Source organism: Pinus tabuliformis, chromosome 4_1 (genome assembly GCF_031772625.1).
Source record: "Pinus tabuliformis cultivar Carrire ecotype Pingquan chromosome 4_1, CPIR1, whole genome shotgun sequence".
NCBI classification, from domain to species: domain Eukaryota; kingdom Viridiplantae; phylum Streptophyta; class Pinopsida; order Pinales; family Pinaceae; genus Pinus; species Pinus tabuliformis.
The window spans coordinates 85,119,227-85,139,339 of record NC_142303.1 but is presented as its reverse complement, the minus strand read 5'-3'; the positions used below and the strand labels follow the sequence as shown (position 1 = coordinate 85,139,339).

At 35.4% G+C, this 20,113-nt stretch overlaps 1 protein-coding gene across 1 annotated transcript; it reads right to left on the bottom strand.

Moving 5' to 3' along the window:
• Positions 1 to 419: 419 nt before the first annotated feature.
• Positions 420 to 10,830, bottom strand: LOC149174302 (calmodulin-binding protein 60 D-like). The gene is made up of 8 exons (XM_089419296.1): positions 10,076 to 10,830; positions 9,841 to 9,907; positions 7,020 to 7,072; positions 6,037 to 6,536; positions 2,228 to 2,388; positions 1,925 to 2,122; positions 1,650 to 1,812; positions 420 to 1,538 (listed from the first exon to the last, which is right to left on the bottom strand). Exons 1-8 carry the CDS (start codon positions 10,162 to 10,164, stop codon positions 841 to 843), a joined length of 1,929 nt encoding a protein of 642 aa, XP_089275422.1. The 5' UTR covers positions 10,165 to 10,830; the 3' UTR covers positions 420 to 840.
• Positions 10,831 to 20,113: the final 9,283 nt, after the last annotated feature.

Sequence of the window (20,113 nt, the reverse complement as noted above, 5' to 3'; positions counted from 1 at the left end):
AACACTTTGGAATTAATACCATGATAGTTGTTACTTCTTAAATTATGCAATGCACAACAGGACAGAAGGTTATCAACTACAAAAGGTTCATAAGCATGTCGAGTCTCGACAACCATCAATATAGCCTGATGACCATCAATGGAAAGGAAAGCAGAAAACTGGACAGTTGGCAAATTATTTGCCTACTTTCACACTTTGGAAGTAATACTGTAATATGTTATTAAACTACGGAATGCACAAAGAAACTGAAGATCATCAAGTACGAAAGGATCAAAAGAATGCTGAGGATGATTTCATGAACTGGATGATAAATAGGCAGCTAGCTTGAAGAATATCAATAGAAAGCATAGGAGAAAACTGGATGGTTTATTTGGAATACAACATGCAATCAAAACCTGAACCTATGGATACAGTAGAAGTGAAAACAAAACTATTTACTAAATTTGATTGGCATAAAATGCCCTTCTGAGATTTAGTACTTTACAACTGCAGCCACATATGAATCCCCCGCAATACAGCCAGACCAAAATTATTCTGGAAGCTGGCTTTTAAGTGCAAAACCCCAAGACCCTGGGTTGATGTGACAACATTCTCTCCCACTCCAGCACTAGCATTGCTGGCAGTTTCAGTACCATGTTTCATGGTCCCTCTCTATCTTGTGGTTGCCATCTATATGATGTCTGTAACTGCAATCTACTGCAGTGGCATATCTCTATGTTGGATTCTGTTCTGCATTAATATACTGTTACTGATAAATTCTATGTATTTGTGATGGCTATTGTGGTATCATTGACAATTCATGGATACTACAACCTGCACAGGCACCTTCATATTATTAAGTCAATCCTCCAATTCTTCTAATATTGCTCTTTTTGCAGCAGCCACCTTTCTAACAGTAATTCCCCATTTTAGTGCTGCTTTCAGTTTCAACCAGCCTATATAGGCTTTTCCGTGCAAACGATCCATGGCAATATTGATTGGACGTGATGTTGAAGGAAGATTTGCAAAACTGAAGCTTTGATCCCCTTGCGTGTTAGGAAAGAAGTTATAGATATGATCCACTGTGCCCCCATTGATACCAGGAAACCAGTTTTGCATCACTTGAAAATCGTCACCATATGTAACTCTATATTGCATATCAGTTGTCAATTCATTGCTTGAGTTTGTGTGGTAATATCTTGGCCCTTCACGGGGCTCCCTAGCCCACTCATTTCTGATAACAATACTGTCAGCCTCTTCTACAGTTTGATTCTTAATGCCATTCCTCTGTATGTGCAGATTGGGATTTGGAGTTGAGTAAGCCATGGAAAGGGGATATACAAGCTCTTGCTGTGAACCAGCAATTAAGGATGACTCTGCAGGATGGGTTACTATACTCTGCTGTGTAAAACCTGTTCCCACTGGAGATGTTACTATGTTCACATTATCACCACCAGGATGATACCAATCACTATTAACCTCTTTTGCTGTCTGTTGATGGCTCATTAACATGTTACCCATCATCTGTGACTTGTGATCCAACTGTGCTCCATTCCCATCTGCAGAAAATGCATAATAGTTAATATTTTATAGGGAAAATGGTATATACTCTAAATATTAGAAGCATATCAAGCAGTGGCTGACACAGCAAATTATTTTCAAGGAGTTACCTTGCTCTTGAAGTATCTGAAAGTTGGGATCTTGAGGAACTCCAGTATGACTATTTTGCATTGTTAAAGAATGAGATGCATTACTGATCAGGAATTCATCGTCCAGTTCACGCATTTCATTCCAATGTTGATATGCATGTTTTACCATTCTTTCTACAAAAGACTGCAAAGTAGTATTTTATAATAGTTGCACGGTCAGACCAAAGGATTGAGCAGTCTCTGAGGATATGTCCAATATTCCTTCTTTAAATGAAGAGATTTAAGAGAGAAATTACCTTTTGAGTTCCAGAAAGTTCATCCCTAGTAATGGTTTGTGCCTCTGTAAGAACAAATGCTAGTTCAAATATGACATTGAAGACAAGACTGATATTGTTTGGGCTCTGGTACACGTAACGTTTGTTATTCAGTGTGCATGTCCTTGCATGATCCACTGTTCCTTCCCACATCTTGGCTGACATCCCATTGCCAAGAATCTGCATGGTTTTAGATAAAAATGTCAACATTCAGATCTGTCTTCTGCGTTTTCAGAATAAGATATCAGAAAAGATATAAATGCAAACAGAGGCCAGTATCTTTACTTGGCGAAGTCGCAGGCGATCTGTCACATATAACCTTAAGAAATCCTGCACTGTGTTGATTCCTTCAGCACTTAGCCTCTTGTGGAAAGCACCATCCTTGCCAACTCTGTCTAGACGCCATACTTCATCATCCAGAGCTGGTGGATAATGCTTTTTATACACTGCAAGTAAGAAAATAAAGGCCGTTCAATAAATCTATTTCTAGCCATCTAGAAGAAGAAAAATTCAATGGCTACAAGATCCATCTATCCTGAAGCAAATTTCTCTTTGACAGTCTGTCATACAGGCAACAAACTATATACTGAATAAGTAATACAATACTGATTTCAATAATTCATACCTCTATCTAGTTGCAATAAAATTGTTTTAGGAGATGTGTTATTGGAGCATAGTACAACCACAAACTTTCTACATTTTGGCCTTTTTTCTGGGCTTATTTTCTGATTAATTTGGTCTGAAATCCAGTAAGAATTTGTTGGAATTGCATATTTGAGTTGTCCAGTCTGTACAATGTCCAAGAGGTTTTCAGGATGCTGAATCAATTTATGCATTAAAAAATGCAATTCATGTAACAAAAAACTGTGATCTCACCAAATGGATTCCAATGAAAGGGGCCAAAACATAGAACATTTAGACTCTGCCATGTAATTGCCTTTCACCAGTTCATTTTCTTAATGTATTATATACTTTGACAAGCAACCATTTCACAATGGATGATTATTTAAGACAAGCATGGAGGGGGTCTCATACTGGACAATAATAAAGATTCTTTTATCAGTAATTTGGGCAAAGCTTAATCAAATCATGTAACCTATTAAGATACCAAACTAATTTAAGAATCCTATTTGAATATATCTTACAAAAGTGGATTGGATTATTATAATTTATGACTGGAAGATGGGGAAAACAATCTCTATTATGAGTTCTTAGAGTTTTAGGGTTATCCCTGCAAAATAGGAAAAATGCTCAATGTAATCTGTGAATGTTTTCATTGATTCTGATGAAAAATTAGTGCTTAATAATTATATTGAAATAGAAGAAAAGTCAACAGTTGGCATAAATTAGTCAGAACTGCAAACCTAAAACTATAACTGCACCATAGCCCTGAGGGTTAGGTCAACTGGTCGAGGTCCCGTTGTTAAAGCACCTTGCCATTGGGAGATCACGGGGTCAATTCTCCTCGATGCCCTCAGGTTTAGGCTCTGATTAGTTTGGCTGGCGGGATGAAAACTATAACTGCACCGATCAAAATTTTCAAGTGTTGGTATAAAAAAGTTATACTCAATGATCTCATAAAAATACAAGGTTAATTTCAGTTCAAATAAATTGTGGCTAATCCAATTCTATTTATAGGTTAATACTAGTCTCCATCTGTATTGATCGTATGTGTATGTAATTTTTGAAGAACCAACAAGTCCATTCCAGTCAAACCCACTAACTGATTGCAGTCCTTGTTGAATCACGGCATTTTCAGAGTTAGCAAGGTGTTGATTGTTCATGCTCATATGCTTATTGTCTTCCCTAGGGCCCGATTTCAAGGAAGCAACAACATTCCCCTTCTCTACCTATTTAGAGAATTTAATTAGTTTGAGTTTATTGAAACTATTGCTGGCTATATAGGGAAGGGCAGTTTCACAAAGTATATCCTGCAGTAGCAGTACGGAAGACCATAGATGACAGTAGTAAGTACACCCTGGAAAAACACCAACCAGTTGCCTCCTGGTAAGTTTAGTATCACAAAGTCAATCCTGCAGTAGCAGTAGAGGAGACCATAGAAGACAGTACACCCTGGAAAAATACCTACCAGTTGCCTCCTGGCAAGCTTGGTAAGAACTAAACGACAAGAACTTCAAGCTATAAGAGAAATAGTTAAAAACAATGCCTTCTAAACTTATGTCCAAACAACAGTTCTTCAAAAACATAAAAGTCCAGTACTTTTATTTCGTGAATCTAGTTACTGTATTTATTATTATTGGATAAACTGACTGAGAAAATTGAAACTTTTCTTCAAGTGAAAATCAGACCAACATTAAACCATGTCATGATATGAAGAAATAACAACCTAAAACAAAAGGCAGGGTGTAATTCTTCTTTTTTATATCACGTGTCTTCCTTTCAAGATTACCAAAAGACTGATTTCACAGTTGTAACTTGTAATAAGTTGACCAGGAATTGGATATTTAGTGCTCTCATTTACTGGTCCCAGTGAAGACACCTAATGGCTCTAAACTGACTGCTATGTAAATGCAGAGAAGATGAATTGCCTGTGGCAATTTAAAATAGCCTTTCTAACATTCAGTTTTCCCAAAGTGCACCAAGCAAACAGCAAGCTGAAAATAAAACTTAGCTTAAAATTGACAATATCTATCGTAAATTATCACATTTAAAGTGCCTCTAAATCAAGAGAAGGGCGGAAAACATATTATCTTGTTTAAAATTAGGGCTACGCTTCAACCAATAGCATGTCCGTGATAAATTCAGAGGCACGACCGTGTATTTGGCTCAGTTGATTTTTATTTCTGGGTGGATGATAACCACCCACGTCACAATACATTCAAACGTGCGTGTGTGGGTGGGTGGTAAGTCGCAGAGGTTGCGGAGCAGAGTTCGGGAGGGGGGTGCGGGGTGAGAGGTGTGAAACCCAGGGAGTTGAGTATGCCTTGTGATTATTTCGCTCTTGGATCTGTGGGCTTTAGCATGTGAACAGGCAATTGGGAGGAATCCAGGGGTAAAATTAGTATATTAAATCTTTCTTCTAAAATCTGTGCTAAATAAATTTTGAAACAAATAGGAATTTTATCAGAATGCACATTCCCCTTTGAAGAAAAGAGCTGTCTCTTTTACAGGATCTACAAAGTGTTTGTCTTCTAGCTGTATACTGTAAAAGCCTGGATTGCATTATATTGATGTATATTAAATGTTATTCTTAAATCAGCGCTAAAATTGAAACAAGAAGGAAATTTTATTCGAATATACATCCCCTCTGAAGGAAAGAACTTCCAACTTTACAGGATCTAAAAAATGTTTGCCCTCTAGTTGTAACTGTAAAAGCCTGGATTGCATTGTGTTGATCTGCTATGGAAAAGCATACAATATATGGAAATCAAATCAGTTTGAATGAATAAAAATAATCTCTACAACTAACAAAATTTAAATAGGTCAAGTTTATTATTCATTAAGGTCTAGCTTGATCAATTAAGAGCTTGGATTGCGTTGTGTTGATCTGCTTAGGGAAAGCTTATGATGTGTGGAAATCAAAGCAATTTAACCTTAATTAAAGTAATGTCCAAAACTAACAAAACTTAAATAGGTCAAGGTTTATTCTTCATTAAATCTATCTTGATCAACGAATGTACCGGCTAAGTTCAAATGGCAAGATTTGTCACTCTGAGACATCCAGAAATACCGACTCCAAGGTTGTAAAAGGGTCTGTAACAACCTTTCCTCCTAAAAGCACTTCGCATGACTGGTTTTCATTATTAACAACAAAATTATGCTGCAGATTTAAAAGTGAAAATGATAAAGAAACATGCAAGACAGGTTTCCTGAGAATAATAGTGTATAGATGGATTGCGAGAGGTAAGGGCAAGATCATTCAGTGGGTTATTGAGGATTTGAATTTGACAATCAGTATATACTATATACTATAACAGAAGAAGTGGAGTCAGTGTCAACTGCAAGATGTCACGTTTTTAGCACATTTTTGACTATGGATGGGGGTAGGCTCAATAAATTCAAGAGACTGATCTAAGCAACTGTTTCAAGGAAATTGAAAATAGAAATCTTGACATCAGGGATGAGAAACTTACATTCTCCGCGATGATCTTTAACCGTGAAGCCTTCTGTCTTTGCTTCTCTTATCCTGATTCCATCATAACTCCCCCCTACAACTCTGGCCCCAAGTTTAAATTTACGGCTCCTTATCCAGCTGGAATTATCAGTAAAGGTTAATTCTCCAAGGGTTCCAGTCCCATCTTTCAAAGAAATCAGCAGATCACCAGTAAGAAGTGGTCGTTTTCCCTCCCTCTCTCGAACCACATGATTATCAAATTCCTCTGCTGTCCAACCTTCCTCATCAGTAGGTACAAAGTCACCCTCAAGAACAACAATTTCCACTTTCTGGGAAGCCTCAGGTCCTGTTGTGATCATTTTCCCTGTAGAAGCATCTTCAAGCACTATTTGAATAGGGCAACTTTGCTCCCCTTCTACTTTACTCCCAGTAAAAATAGGAAGATTAAGCTTATTCACAAACTTTAGCCTCAAGTTTCTTGATTGATCAGAACTTTCTATTTGATTTGCAGTGTTAGACCTGCAATAAAGAAATGATCACAGGATGTAAATTACATAGCACATAGGGTTAAAAAAGATTACATAAAAGAATCCCGTCTTAACCAGGTTTCCTATTGTTGGATACATAGATTGGTCCATGTGGTTTACGATTTTTGTGTGTATAAGCAATAGTAGACCTACAATAAATAAATGATTAGAAGATGTAAATTACAAGGCACACATGGTAAACAAAGGTTAGTTAAAAGAATCCTGTGTTAACCAGGCTTCCTATTGTTGGTTATATAGATAGGTCTATGTGGCTTTAGGAGTTATGTGAGTCTAAGCAATATGACTCCCCAAATATACCCTACATCCACTTGTTGGAAGATGAAAGCCCTATCTCCAAACATTTCCACCAACATCAACAGCATGCAGTAAACTATGCCTCAATTACTTTTTAAAGACATGGTTAAGATGCATTTCAGGAAAGAGATGGTGAAGAATGTTTTTGTATATGCCTCACCTTAGTTTCGCGGGAACAAGTCTTGCCACTGCTCGCTCAATCTCCTCTGATACCTAAATAACAAGTTATATAGAACCATCTCAATAATCTTCACACCAAAAATGCATGCTAAATTATATCTTGCTTTTTCGAATTACTTTCATTAAATTTTACTCCTGCACCACTCTTTTTTTTTCCACACACTGCAGGCCAGTGGTCTCTTTTAGCCCATGTATCCTTGGTCAAGTAATAGAATTTCATACAGTAGCTGTGAATCAGAACGACATTTCTCATGAAGTCACTAAAAAGTAAAGTCGTTAATTTCGATTTCAAATATAAATCACCATCTTTTTCCTTATATTAAGGTCTGTAATTTCTAGCTATATTCACATAATGCTCCAGCAACACCCATTTCAGCGTATTCTTTGTTGCCGACATTGCTAATGGAACAATTTTACTTTAAACATGTGGCTGGAAATCACAATTAGCTCCAATTCACAATAATGATAAATTTTAATTCCACACTTCATTTCCATAATTTTTATTTCGAGGTAGTGGAAGCCAGAAGCACCAGTTAATAATAACACTGACAGAAATTTATTCAATCTCTTCCCAAAATTACAGCTATTCTTCTCTTCCTTCTGACAGATCCTAACAAAAAGTTGATTTAACATTAATATAGGATTTTGAATTTTAAAATAAAAATAATTCAAGTGGCCAAATTAGGACACAAAAACAGTAACCAACTCTTTGCAAAAACAATGCCCCTCTAAGGAGTATTTATAGTATGTTGACTACTGACTTAGAATTAGATGTACTTTTCCATCTTTTACACCAGACTCTACACGTAAGATAAAAGTCTATGAACTGCTTGTTTCAAATACTTTGATAAGTTAAGGGTTTGTGACATAAACCAGAAGAATTTGGAAACATAGTCAGCTGTTAAAGAAGGGGCTAACAAGTTTATTTAGAGCCCCCAGGGTTGCACAATCCAGAGTGTTGGGAATGACAATTGCCATTAGACCAAAATCTGCAGGTGTTAGTCAATGATTGCATCACCAGAGATAAGGATCCACAAGAGATGGTTAGTCCATGTCACGAAACACACGGGGAGCGTTGGTTTATCCAATGTCCAATAGTCTCCCCTCCAACGTGAACCAGGTGTGTATCATACTCGTGACTTATGCTCTGATACCACTTGTTAGGAATCACAATTGCCATTAGACCAAAACCTGCAGGTGTTAGTCAACGATTGCATCGCTAGAGATACAGATCCACGAGAGGTGGTTAGTCCATGTCACGAAACACACGTGGAGTGTTGGTTTATCCAATGTCCAAACACAAAGTCCCGAAAAATGTACATAATCATGCCAATGATCTTAGTAAAGTACATTTGGAATTGTAAAACGTAGATCAAATTTTATTCGAAGGATCAGTTTTGAAGTCGTAGAGTGGGGAATTAGAGCCTCAATCATACAGGGAGTTTGGCCTGGATTGCTTTCTTGCATAACAGCTGAAAGTCTCAAAACGGGCCAAAACAATCATATTCAGGCCAGTGCCACAGGAATTGGTTATATAAAAAATTTGCTTATAGTCATGATACCTTTTCAGCCATTGCTTTTGTATCTACCGGTTTCTATTGTTACAGAAAAATGTGAGGCATGATGGATTAGATTTTCACTTTCATAAAGCTTTATCATTCCAAAAATACGAGAGGTTAATGCACTTCAAGGCTAGACTTTACTGATCCAGATCCAGAGTGCTATGTCACATTAATATTCAGTATCAGCGAAATCCTGAAAAAGCAAGCCAAGAAAGCAACTAATGAGAGCATAGAAAAAAGGGAGGAAACCTGGGTTCAATATTTGTCAGCATGGGTGAGTAGCGTTGGTAAGCGTCCTGGATTCTCATGGATGAGACCAATGTTCAAACCCCATGAAGGTCAATGTTGTAATTACCGTGTTAATATGGTAAAGGGTTCATAGTACATACTGACCAGAAGCAAGTCAGACTAGGGAGCAACTCACGGCTTATTTGCTGTCCAGAGACTCCAACTCGCAGTTTGATGGAAAAACAGGTAAACTTTAAATATAAATACCAAAAAATGCACAGCCTTCAAAGCTGAATGCCAAAAAGGAAAAGGAAAACCCTCAAGTTTTTGTCCAGTCCCAGTGAAACTCTTACGTCTCTGGCCTCGGCAAGTCATTCACTGAGCCAAGATTTCCAACATCATGATGAATTATACTGAATCAAGTCTTATTTGATAGCTATTTCATGCAGCAAGTTTTACCTTTCCAACAATAACATAAATTGTAATTACTTAACAATGTTCATGGCCATGTTCTCTTCTACCCATCAAATTTACTATCCGAGTAATAATACAAAAATATAATCAAGTTATACTTATGATGAAGGGCTTTAGTTTCATTCGCCACAATTCTAACAAAGAGTGAATAGTCTACACTGTTCAGGGGGTGTAATGGGTATTAACAGAAAATTTAACTCATTCCCGAAATTTTTAACAAAGACTGAATAGCCTACACTGCTCAGGGGTATATATTGGGTATTAACAGAAAATGTTTATTTCATTTCCAACATACATTCCTCAGGGGTATATTGGGTATTAACAGAAAATTTAATTCATTCCCCACATTTTTAACAAAGACTGAATAGTCTACACTGCTCAGGGGTATATTCGGTATTAACAGAAGATGTTTATTTCATTTCCAACATTCTTTAACAGATAGTGAGTAGTATCCACTGATCAGGGGTTTTATTGGGTATTAACAGAAAATTAATTCACCACAAAGCCCCAAATATAAAAAGAGGGATTCCAACTTACCACTCGTCGAATGAGGGGCTCTAAAAGCTTCTGCAAGTTCTGTATCTTCATAGCATCTGCTATTATACTGCAATAGCAAAATCCAGAGCCCATTGTCAAATTGGACTTCTCAAACAAGCCCTCCATTATTTCCCTCTCGTGAAAAAAACATTTTTCTCAGTATACTACAGCGATGCATTAAAAGCAAAGATAAAAAGAAGTGAAAAAGAAAAAAAGAAAAAAATCCCCTGCTTACCTGGCAAAGCTAGGGAGTCGTCTAGGGCGTTTCTGCTCTGGAGAAGCAACATCAGAGTCCTCACTCTCTAAATCTCGTTTTGGGGCCATTTTTGTATCTCAAAGAACTTCACCACTAAAGATTTGCAGATGAACCCAAATATAACTAATTCAAAATGTTCAAAGCACTATATCAATTATATGGATTCTTGGGTAACTTTAGATTTTGATTTTGAACTGGGGAAGGGGCAATTCTATGCTCAACCAAGTTCTCACTTTGGCAGTGGCCACTGACTGATGAATGGTGGCTGTAGAAAAGGCACAAACTCAAAAAGCAAAAGCACCCAATTTGACCCCCGCCTTGCAGACTGCAAAAACTACTTGCACACAAGCTTAAGAAGCCGCAAAGCCAACGAACAAATCCCAACTGCCTCAAAAATACCCACACAGACAGCACTGAAGACCGACTCTGTAAAATAATAGCAGCAGGGGCGGCTTGTAACACTGTTGGAGATACGGACACAGGCATGTCCCTGGAAGTTTCAGCTCGTCAGCCCGCAACTGACTCTGAAGTGCGAGGAAGATGCGTGGATATTGGGCAGAAGTTTCCAGGTTATGATGAATGCAGTGGTCTATTGAAGACGCGTGGGGGTCAGAGAAAAGAGCAGTTTCAGTCTCGATACACGCGAAGGCCGAGTATCAACAGTTACCAGTAGTAATTCAAACATTTTGACGGGGATCTGCCCAATTTCAGTCATGTGCACATTTACTTGCAAGATCCAAATGGGGATGGAGATTTCTTGCAATTAAAAAAAAGTCTAACTCTTACGGTCAAACCCCTGTCGACGTCCGAAACCATACAGTCGTTGACTTTGATTAACGCGTTTTGATAAATCCACGTTTTTTCAATTTTTTTTTAACCGTTTTTCTCGTACATTTTTTTGAGTGTGTACGCAGTGTTTGGATTTCCCGGCATCCTTATCTAAGTGTCAAATTTTTTGTGTTTTTTTTTTTAATCATATGGTGAATCCGTAACTGCCAGGTCTAATCTAAGGGAGACTCAGGATCAAACCTCATAGCTGCCACTATAACACCAAGAGCATAACCAACCACCTGCAAGTCGGGTATACTAAGTTCCTATGATTTTAGCAAGAGCAGACTCACGAGAAAGGGGATCTGCCCTTCTAGCTGCCACCACAGCAGGTTATTGTACTCAATGAGATTTGAACTTCGGTTTCCCCGGGCTTCGCCCAACCGTCAAACCACACATCATTGTACAAAAACTTTTTGTTTTTCTTGAAAGTATTGTGTTTTTATATTTTGGGTCACTCACTGATTTTGTTATTATCCTTGCAACCAATGAAACGATGTGAATTTGTGATGGAGGCAGACTCTTTAAAAATGTAGTGACTAATAATGTGGAGATCTTACTCACTATTGGAAATGGAGGTCAATGAAGATATGCACCAAAAGTAGAGTTTGTGATGGAGGCGAATTCCTTAAAAATGTAGTGACTAATAATGTGGATATCTTACTCACAATTTGGAAATGGAGGTCAATGAAGATATGGACCCAAAGTAAATTGTTGTGGGTGGTATTACGAGAGTATTAGGCAAATGCTTTGAGATACAAGTTTATAAGTTTTTATGGTAATATGGTTGAGAGTTTTGTAATGATTCATAGTTATGGGGATGTTGGTGGCTATTTGCCTATTTCACTTGGATCTCTTTCAGTGTTTCAGTTTCCTTAATTGTACCACAATTTATTATTTTTGGCATTTTTTAGGGTTTTGAATTTTCGGACCTATTTTGAAGTGTCATAAACGACGTTTTTTTTGGAAAACTATAGCAAACATGAGTTTTCGATTGATGTTTGTCATTGGAAAGTTGTAGTCCTCAGATAGATCTTTTTGGTGAGGTATTGAGCACGTCAAACAGAAATGTATGCTAAATTACGACCCGGGAAGTTGATGTATAGTTTTGTGCATGTCAAACGGAAATACCCAAACTATGCATTGAATTATTTTTTATATTTTTGGTTTTTATAATCTCATCATAAATTGTAATTGATTTGATTGAGCTAAAAGGCTCATTCTAGAGAGTGTGAAGACGATGTGTAAGTATGTCCGTCCCTCTAAAAATAAAAATATAATATTTTCTAAATGAAAAGGCAATGCCAGCTATAATAAAAAAGAAAAAAAATATGTTATGCATATTTAATTAGTTGCCAATATGCCTTGATATAATTTCATGTAAAGTAATTAGAAGTAAAAAAATGTGAGTAAGATTGTTAATATGCAATATCAATTATATATATATATATAATGCTAAAAGAAAATATATTAATTTTGTATGGAATAAAATATGAATACAATATTTCAACATGAATTAATATTGGCATATGCTTAAAAATATATTAATAAAAAAGGACCAGTTTAATGTGTGCTAATAAAATGGCTCAAAGTACATGTTATGTAATCTCTATAACATCTAAAAAGACAATTTACACAATAAAAAATTACATATTGTTTTTTGCACTTTAAAATAAGTTTGCACATGAAGAAATTTAATCCCTCTCCACTAGTGTTAGATCCGCGATTAAAATAAATCCATGCTAGTTTTTATAGAAAAATGTTTTCAAAATTACCAGAAAAAAATATTATAAATAAAGCAGTTATCTCTAAAATATTATATTATAGATAAAACAATCGTATATATAAATACCTACATCAAATCAGGTTATAAAAATAAAAATTAAAAATTAAAACACAAATCAAGTTATAAAAATAAAAATTAAAACACATCACTGTTAATATTTCATTTAAAAACAACTTAAGCACTAAAATATTAATTTTAAAACAATCATATATATAAATAATATTGATCGTAACCCTTATATCCCTAAATGCCTAAATCAAATCATGTTTTAAAAATAAAGAAGGAAAAATTAAGCACATTAATGTTAATATTTCATTTAAAAATAACTTAAAAATACTTTAAAAAAAAAAAAAAACCCACCTTTGTGGAAGGATGTTGTGGTGGCTAATACATGGGAGTTTATTTATTAATCGTTAATAGTATTATTTTTTATTCCATTCATTTTTTATAAAATATTTTGTTTTTTATCATAAACTTTGAAATTTCTAATAAAAAATTTAACTAGAATTATCTTAATTATTTATCATTTATTGTTAAGATTAGTGTTATTTTTATAATAATCACTATTTATTGAGGATCTTAATTTTTATAATAAATTTTGAAATTATGAAAATTTATTTAACTAAATTTATCTCAATTATACAACACATATGTGGTAATAGTAAGTATCTCAATTATACAATACATATTGGGTAATAGCAACTATTTAAATATTTAAATGATAAACCCATGCCAAAATCAACTTTTTGAATAGGATAACATTATATTGAAAGTGCAAGGAAAATGATACGAAGTACATAATTTTTAATCTCAACCTAAAATCATCATAGATAGTTTAATATTTAAATGTAAATAAACATTAAAATATACCAAGGATAATAAAATGCACTTTCAAATATTGATATACCAATATGGATCCATCTTAATTATGGATCTATCATGTGGTGAGAAGTTTAGTCAAATCCATCAAAGTGCAATCATTTTCTTATTTTTTGCATTCTAAACAGATATTTGAACCTTAAAGGTTTTGATCTCTTTTAACACATGATAAATTTGGAGTTAAGATGGATTAGAATTCCATGTTGAACATTGAGGGAATTTTACATCTCCCCATACACAAGCTATAGAGCTTGAGTGGGCATAATGATTAATAGCATGTGTTTCCTCCCAAGAGGTCACAAGTTCAAAACAAGAAAGAGATAGCATACACCAATGTGGTGTTTGACTTGGATAATAATAATAATTATAATGTTACTTTTGATTGTCCACAGACTCTCTTGTGTTAATATTAATATATTTAACGTAAAAAAATCATTGAAACATTTTATTTTAAAGTATATGTGTGTGCGTGCGCATATATATATATATATATATATATATATATATATCAATGAAATATTTTATTTTAAAGTATGTGTGTGTGCGTTTATAATATATTTAACTTAAAAAATCATTAAAATGTTTTATTTTAAAATATGTGTGTGTGAGCGCCCACACATATTAGCATTAACAAAAGAAAGTGGTGCACAATCAAAAGTAATATATATATATATATATATATATATAAATATGTGTACACACATGTGTGTGTGCACGCGCTCACATACACACACACGTGTATGTATACACACACACATGTGTGTGTGCACGCGCTCACATACACACACACGTGTATGTATACACACACACACACACACACACACATATATATATATATTACTTTTGATTGTGCACCACTTTCTTTTGTTAATGCTAATATATTTAACTTAAAAAATTATTGAAATATTTTATTTTAAAGTATGTGTGTGTGGGGCACTGGTCAATTTCATGATGACAATGAAAGGAATTACATATTTAACTAATGTGCAACATACTATTAAAATGTTTATACCATAAGAAAGTTCTCTATATATATTTATAAATCTATAATATTGAAACATTTTATTTAAAGTGAACATTAAAATATTTTACTTATGGTTTACAATAAGAATTTTTTACTTTTTCAATTAATATTTTTCCTAATTTCATGTGCTAAGTCTATGTTGAGTAAGGAAGATATTACATATATTCCTACTTCATTATAAAGATGTCTTTCTTTTCACCCAATTTCTCTCTCTTTCTATTATAGTTGATCTTCAAATATTTTATTTATGAACAACATTAAAATATATATTTTTAAATGATTATTGTCAAACTCCATGTTAAACATTGATGAAATTACACATCACGCTTATATCTGGGTGGAATGCATCTATTTATGGAACACCAATTTTTTAACTTTCAATTACTTTCTTTATATATTTTTTAACTTCATATATTGAAATATTTTATTCATAATTGACGTGGAAATATCTATATTTTTAAATGATACATCAACTTTATAATGAGTCTGACATGAATTACACATCTACTTTATATTGGACTGTAAAAGGCATCTTTCTAAGCAATAATACACCTTAATTTTTTATTAATTGTACTAGTCTCCTTGCTCTGTGTCATATTCATATTATTATATAGATTGAATTTTGAGAGGTGACTCTTCATTGGGATTAACCATCAAATTTGAAGGGATATTCTTTATTTCAAGTTGAAGGGTATATTTTAATCCAATCCTTTGATGAAAAGTGATAAAAATACTTATACTTCAATTGACAAGAATAAACTAAATATACATTTCAAAATAAAATTATTTTAAATAAATTTTTATCTTTCCAATTTTTACAATATCAAAAATAAATGAAAAAAAATATTAATGTTGAGTCATATTTTTTAAAGGAATTTCAAAGTATTAAAAATGATAATGTAAAGGGTTAGGCACAAGGCTATAATCAAACTTTTTTGTGGCACCCATATCAAAGAGGATTTGTTTCATGTATCCATATGATGATAGAACACTATTTTAGATTAATATCTCAAGCATATCATAATCATGTTTCATTGTAGGAATCGTGTTTGTTATAAGCTTCATTAGAGAAGAATAAATTGTCATAGACTTTGTGGCCTTTATTGAAGGGTGGTAATTTTATCAAAACACTATAAAAGCCATGAAGAGAGCTTTATTGCTGTATAGAGCTATAAGAACATGCAAATCTAGTATGATTCCATCCATTTCTTATTATGTATGCTAAGGCCTATATAATTCATAAGGCCAATACATACACAAAGTGACCATAAATTACTCATGAAGACCACCAAGTATGTCATTCTTAATGAGGACATTGGTTGTTCCCTTTATCTCTCAAATCACTAAAAAAAAAGCATGACATAATGAATATAGAGAATAATCCCTATTGCATAAATCTCATGATAACATGATGTTGAAAATGCAACAAGAAAATCCTAATTTAATTTTGTCCTTGAATTAAATTAGGAATAAAATTGTAATTCCACATCACAAGACAACTTGTACAAGTTAACTAAGTTAAATTGACTTAGTTGGCTCAGTTAATTCGAGTTGAGGGTCTAACTAGAGTCATGTAGAGTGTATCCTACATTATAGGAGCCCTGGTTGAGTTTATTTTGAGTTGTAATTAATTAATTCAGTTTAACTGAGTTAAAGTCAGTTAAACTAGTTCCAACTGATGGAGGAACTAGTAGGAGGTCAGACAGTGGGGTGTTGCTTCATGTGTTCAACCAGTTAACTGATGATTCACTCATAAATAACTCATGCATGTCAGATCTGAGAGTTATTCATTTGAGATTGGAGTTCAAAGGGAGTGTACTATTTAGTTGTATAATCATTCGAATTGTACAGGTGGTGGATGCAGTCAGAGGAAGGCCTATGAGGATTGCACAATTAATATTGAGGAATTTCCCTAATTAATAGGGGGATAATTCCTAAGGAAACAACGCAAGGAAATAGGGACTTGGGCAAGCCAAGATTTGGTTAAGTATTGGCCTGGGCTTGTCTGGGAAGCTGTGAGAGAAATAGAGATAGTGCGGAGGTTGCTCGAGCTTGAGCAAAGCATTGTAATATTCTCATATTTTCTGACTAATGCAATATCCAAATAGTAAGGGTTTTCAGCTGTGACTTTCCCCAGGAAATCATTATGTAATGTGTTGATTGAATTATTTCTCTTGCATGCTTCGTGATTTTGTGACCGTTTAATTATTTCTGTTGATGAGTAGAGTAGATTCAAGTCTATTGTTTTAGTAAATTACAATTAGCATTTTTACTCTAAAAGGAATTTCTACATGGTATCAAAGCAGAAATCACTCTAGAAGAGGAGAATATGAGTTTGTCTTTTGCAGGTGAAATCGAATTTACAGTATCATTCTTCAAAGTCAACATGATGTCATTCTACAAATTGAGACTCAAATATGCCCTTAAGGGTAGTTTGAACTATATTGCTTACAAGGACATGATGGAGGTAGTGTTGGAAGACAGCGGGCTAAAGGAATTCACAAACAAAGATATTCCTAAGCCTCCAGCCACTAATGATCAAGATTTGGCAGAGTGGAGGAAATGTGTTGCAAAGGCGAGAAGTATCATACTAGAAGGAGTTCAAGATCATATTATCTCGAACCTCCATGGGAAGGAGACTCCATATGCAATGTGGAAGGCCTTGACAGACCTATTTCAGAATAGCAGTGACCACAAGAAGCTGGAACTGAAGGACAAGCTTTAGAAAATCAAGATGGAGAAGGGCTACACAATACCACAGTACTTGAGCAAGTTCACCTAATGTCAGGATGAGATTGGGAGTGTTGGTATTATAGTTGCTGAAGATGATTTGGTCAACCTAGCACTTCTAGGCCTTCTCAAGAGCTGGCATAGATACCACGTTTTGGTAAATGGGAGGGAGAAGCTACCAAAGTGGGAGCGTTTATGGTCTGAATTGGTTCAAGAAGAGATAAGGAAGAACATCAGAGATGGAATCTCATCCAAGCATGATGATGAGGAGAACTGTGCCTTAGTTGGAAAGGCGAAGAAAGGGAAAGGAAAGAAATTCCAATCCAAAGGAGATTCCAATCAGGGCAGAAAGAAGAAGGACTTGTCGAAGGCTAAATGTTTTCATTATCACGATCTCAGACATTATGCCATGAAGTGTTCGCAAAAGAAAGCCAGCAAGAAACCCTCGGGAGGAGCGACAGGTGAAGCTCTTGCTTCACAATTCGAGTTGGATTTTACCCTCATTGCTTGCATGGTGACATCAGTGATGGGTAGTGTGTGGTATCTGGATAGTGGAGCCTCATTCCATATGACCGAAAACAAATAATTCTTTAGTGACTTGGAGGAGAAGGACCTCCAAATGCACATCGAAATGGGAGATTATGGAAGGTATAACACAACCGACATCAGTACTGTTACTTTTCAGAGGGAGTCTGGTTCTCCTCTCACATTAAAAGATGCCATGTATGTTCCGGGTCTGAAAAAGAATTTGGGTTCAGTTGTTATGTTGGAGGACGTGGCTACGACGTGATATTTAGAAAAGGAAATAATTTCCTTCATCACATAACCTCGGGACAAGTGAAGCGGATCGAGGTTCAGGTGAAGAACCTCTACAAATTAGATGTAGAAGATTGTGTTGCTTTTAGCATAAAAACAGAGAAGGTGTAGAGCTGAGACATCGGTGAATTATGGCATAGAAGATTGGGCCATCTTCACCATGGAGCTTTGAAGATCATGCAACAGATTTCTACAGGACTTCCCAAGGGTGCACTAGAGCAGAGAGATACATGTAAAGGGTGTACATTGGGGAAGTACACCAAAGCCACCTTTCATGATAAGGACAATCAAGCACAAATGATACTTGAAAGAGTTCACTCAGATGTGTGTGGACCATTCTCAAAAACCTCCATGTCCAAGCACATGTATTATGTAATATTTGTAGATGAATTCTCACGTAAGCGCTTGATTTTCTTCATGCATAAGAAAGATCGGGCGTTCTCTAAATTTTGTGAATTTAAAGCACTTGTTGAGAAAGAAACTGGTAGAAAAGTGAAGGCTCTTAGGAGCGATAATGGGGGAGAATATGTGCTGAATGAATTCAAGAACTTTTGTGCATCAAAAGGCATTTGATGAGAGTTAATAGTACCCCATAACCCATAATAGAATGGGGTGGATAAAAGGAAGAACATAAGTATTGTGGGAGCTGCACGGGGCGATGTTACATGATCAGGGCCTACCATTGCACTTGTGGGTTGAAGCTTGCAACACATCAGTATATGCGCAAAACATGAGTCCTCATAAAATTCTCGAGATGAGTACACCAGAAGAAGCTTTTTCAAGTAAGAAACCAGATGTGGCACACTTCAGGATCTTTGGTTCATCAATTTACTGTTATGTTACCAATGATGCAAGGAAAAAGCTAGAGCCAATAGTTGAGTTGGGAATATTTTTGGGGTACATTGATACACCTCACAACTATCGAGTGTACTTGCCATCTCACAGGATGACAATGGTTCATAGAGATGTGAAGTTCGATGAAGAGAAGGCCATGAGATGTTCCCTTGAGAGGGAGCTTCAGTTACATGCATATGAGGAGCTTTTAGCTTTAAAGGAAGAAACTCGGGTTGATGTGGAGCAACCACATGTAGAGGAGCAGAGAGTGGAAGAACCCACTCATGCAGAGACTTCTAGAGATGGAAGGAAGCACACCAGAGAGGATGATAGATTGATGCATGATGCTAGAGAGAATGTGGGAGCACCCACATCACAACACAAGCAGAGGAGGTCACCAGATTGTTACACTAGCTACATGGATATGATGAGCGAGAGTGTAGAGATTGAGCCATCCTCATTCGAGAAAGCAATCCAACATACATTATGGGTTGATGTTATGGTAGATGACTATGATCCCATTATCATAAAAAAAGGTTTTGGAAGTAGTCCCAAGACCAATAGACCGGTGGTGAGTTCCAGATGGATTTACAAGGTAAAGAAAGTAGAAGATGGGATTCTGGAGAAACACAAGGCCATATTTGTGGCCAGAGGGTTCTCTCAGGTGGAAGGAATTAATTACGAGGAGACCTTTTCTCTAGGAGAAAGGTATTATTCAATCAAATATATTCTTGCAATTTCAGCGCAAATGGGATGGAAGATACATTAGATGGATCTGAAGACAACATTCCTCAATGAAGTGATTGAGAAAGAGGTGTACATGGAGCAGCTGAAAGGATTTGAGACCTTCAACAGAGAGTCACATGTGTGTAGACTCAAGTGAGCGTTGTATGGATTGAAACAAGCACCTTGTGCTTGGTACACTTGGATCAACAACTATTTCACGAGGTTGGGCTTCACTAAAAGTGAAGCAAATGCAAACATTTACCATATTGTGTTTGAAGATAAATTGTTGATTATAGTATTATATGTTGATGATTTAATTCTAATAGGTGATGAAAAGCTGGTAAAATATTACAAGAGAATTCGAGATGAAGGGCATGGGGCTCATGCATTATTT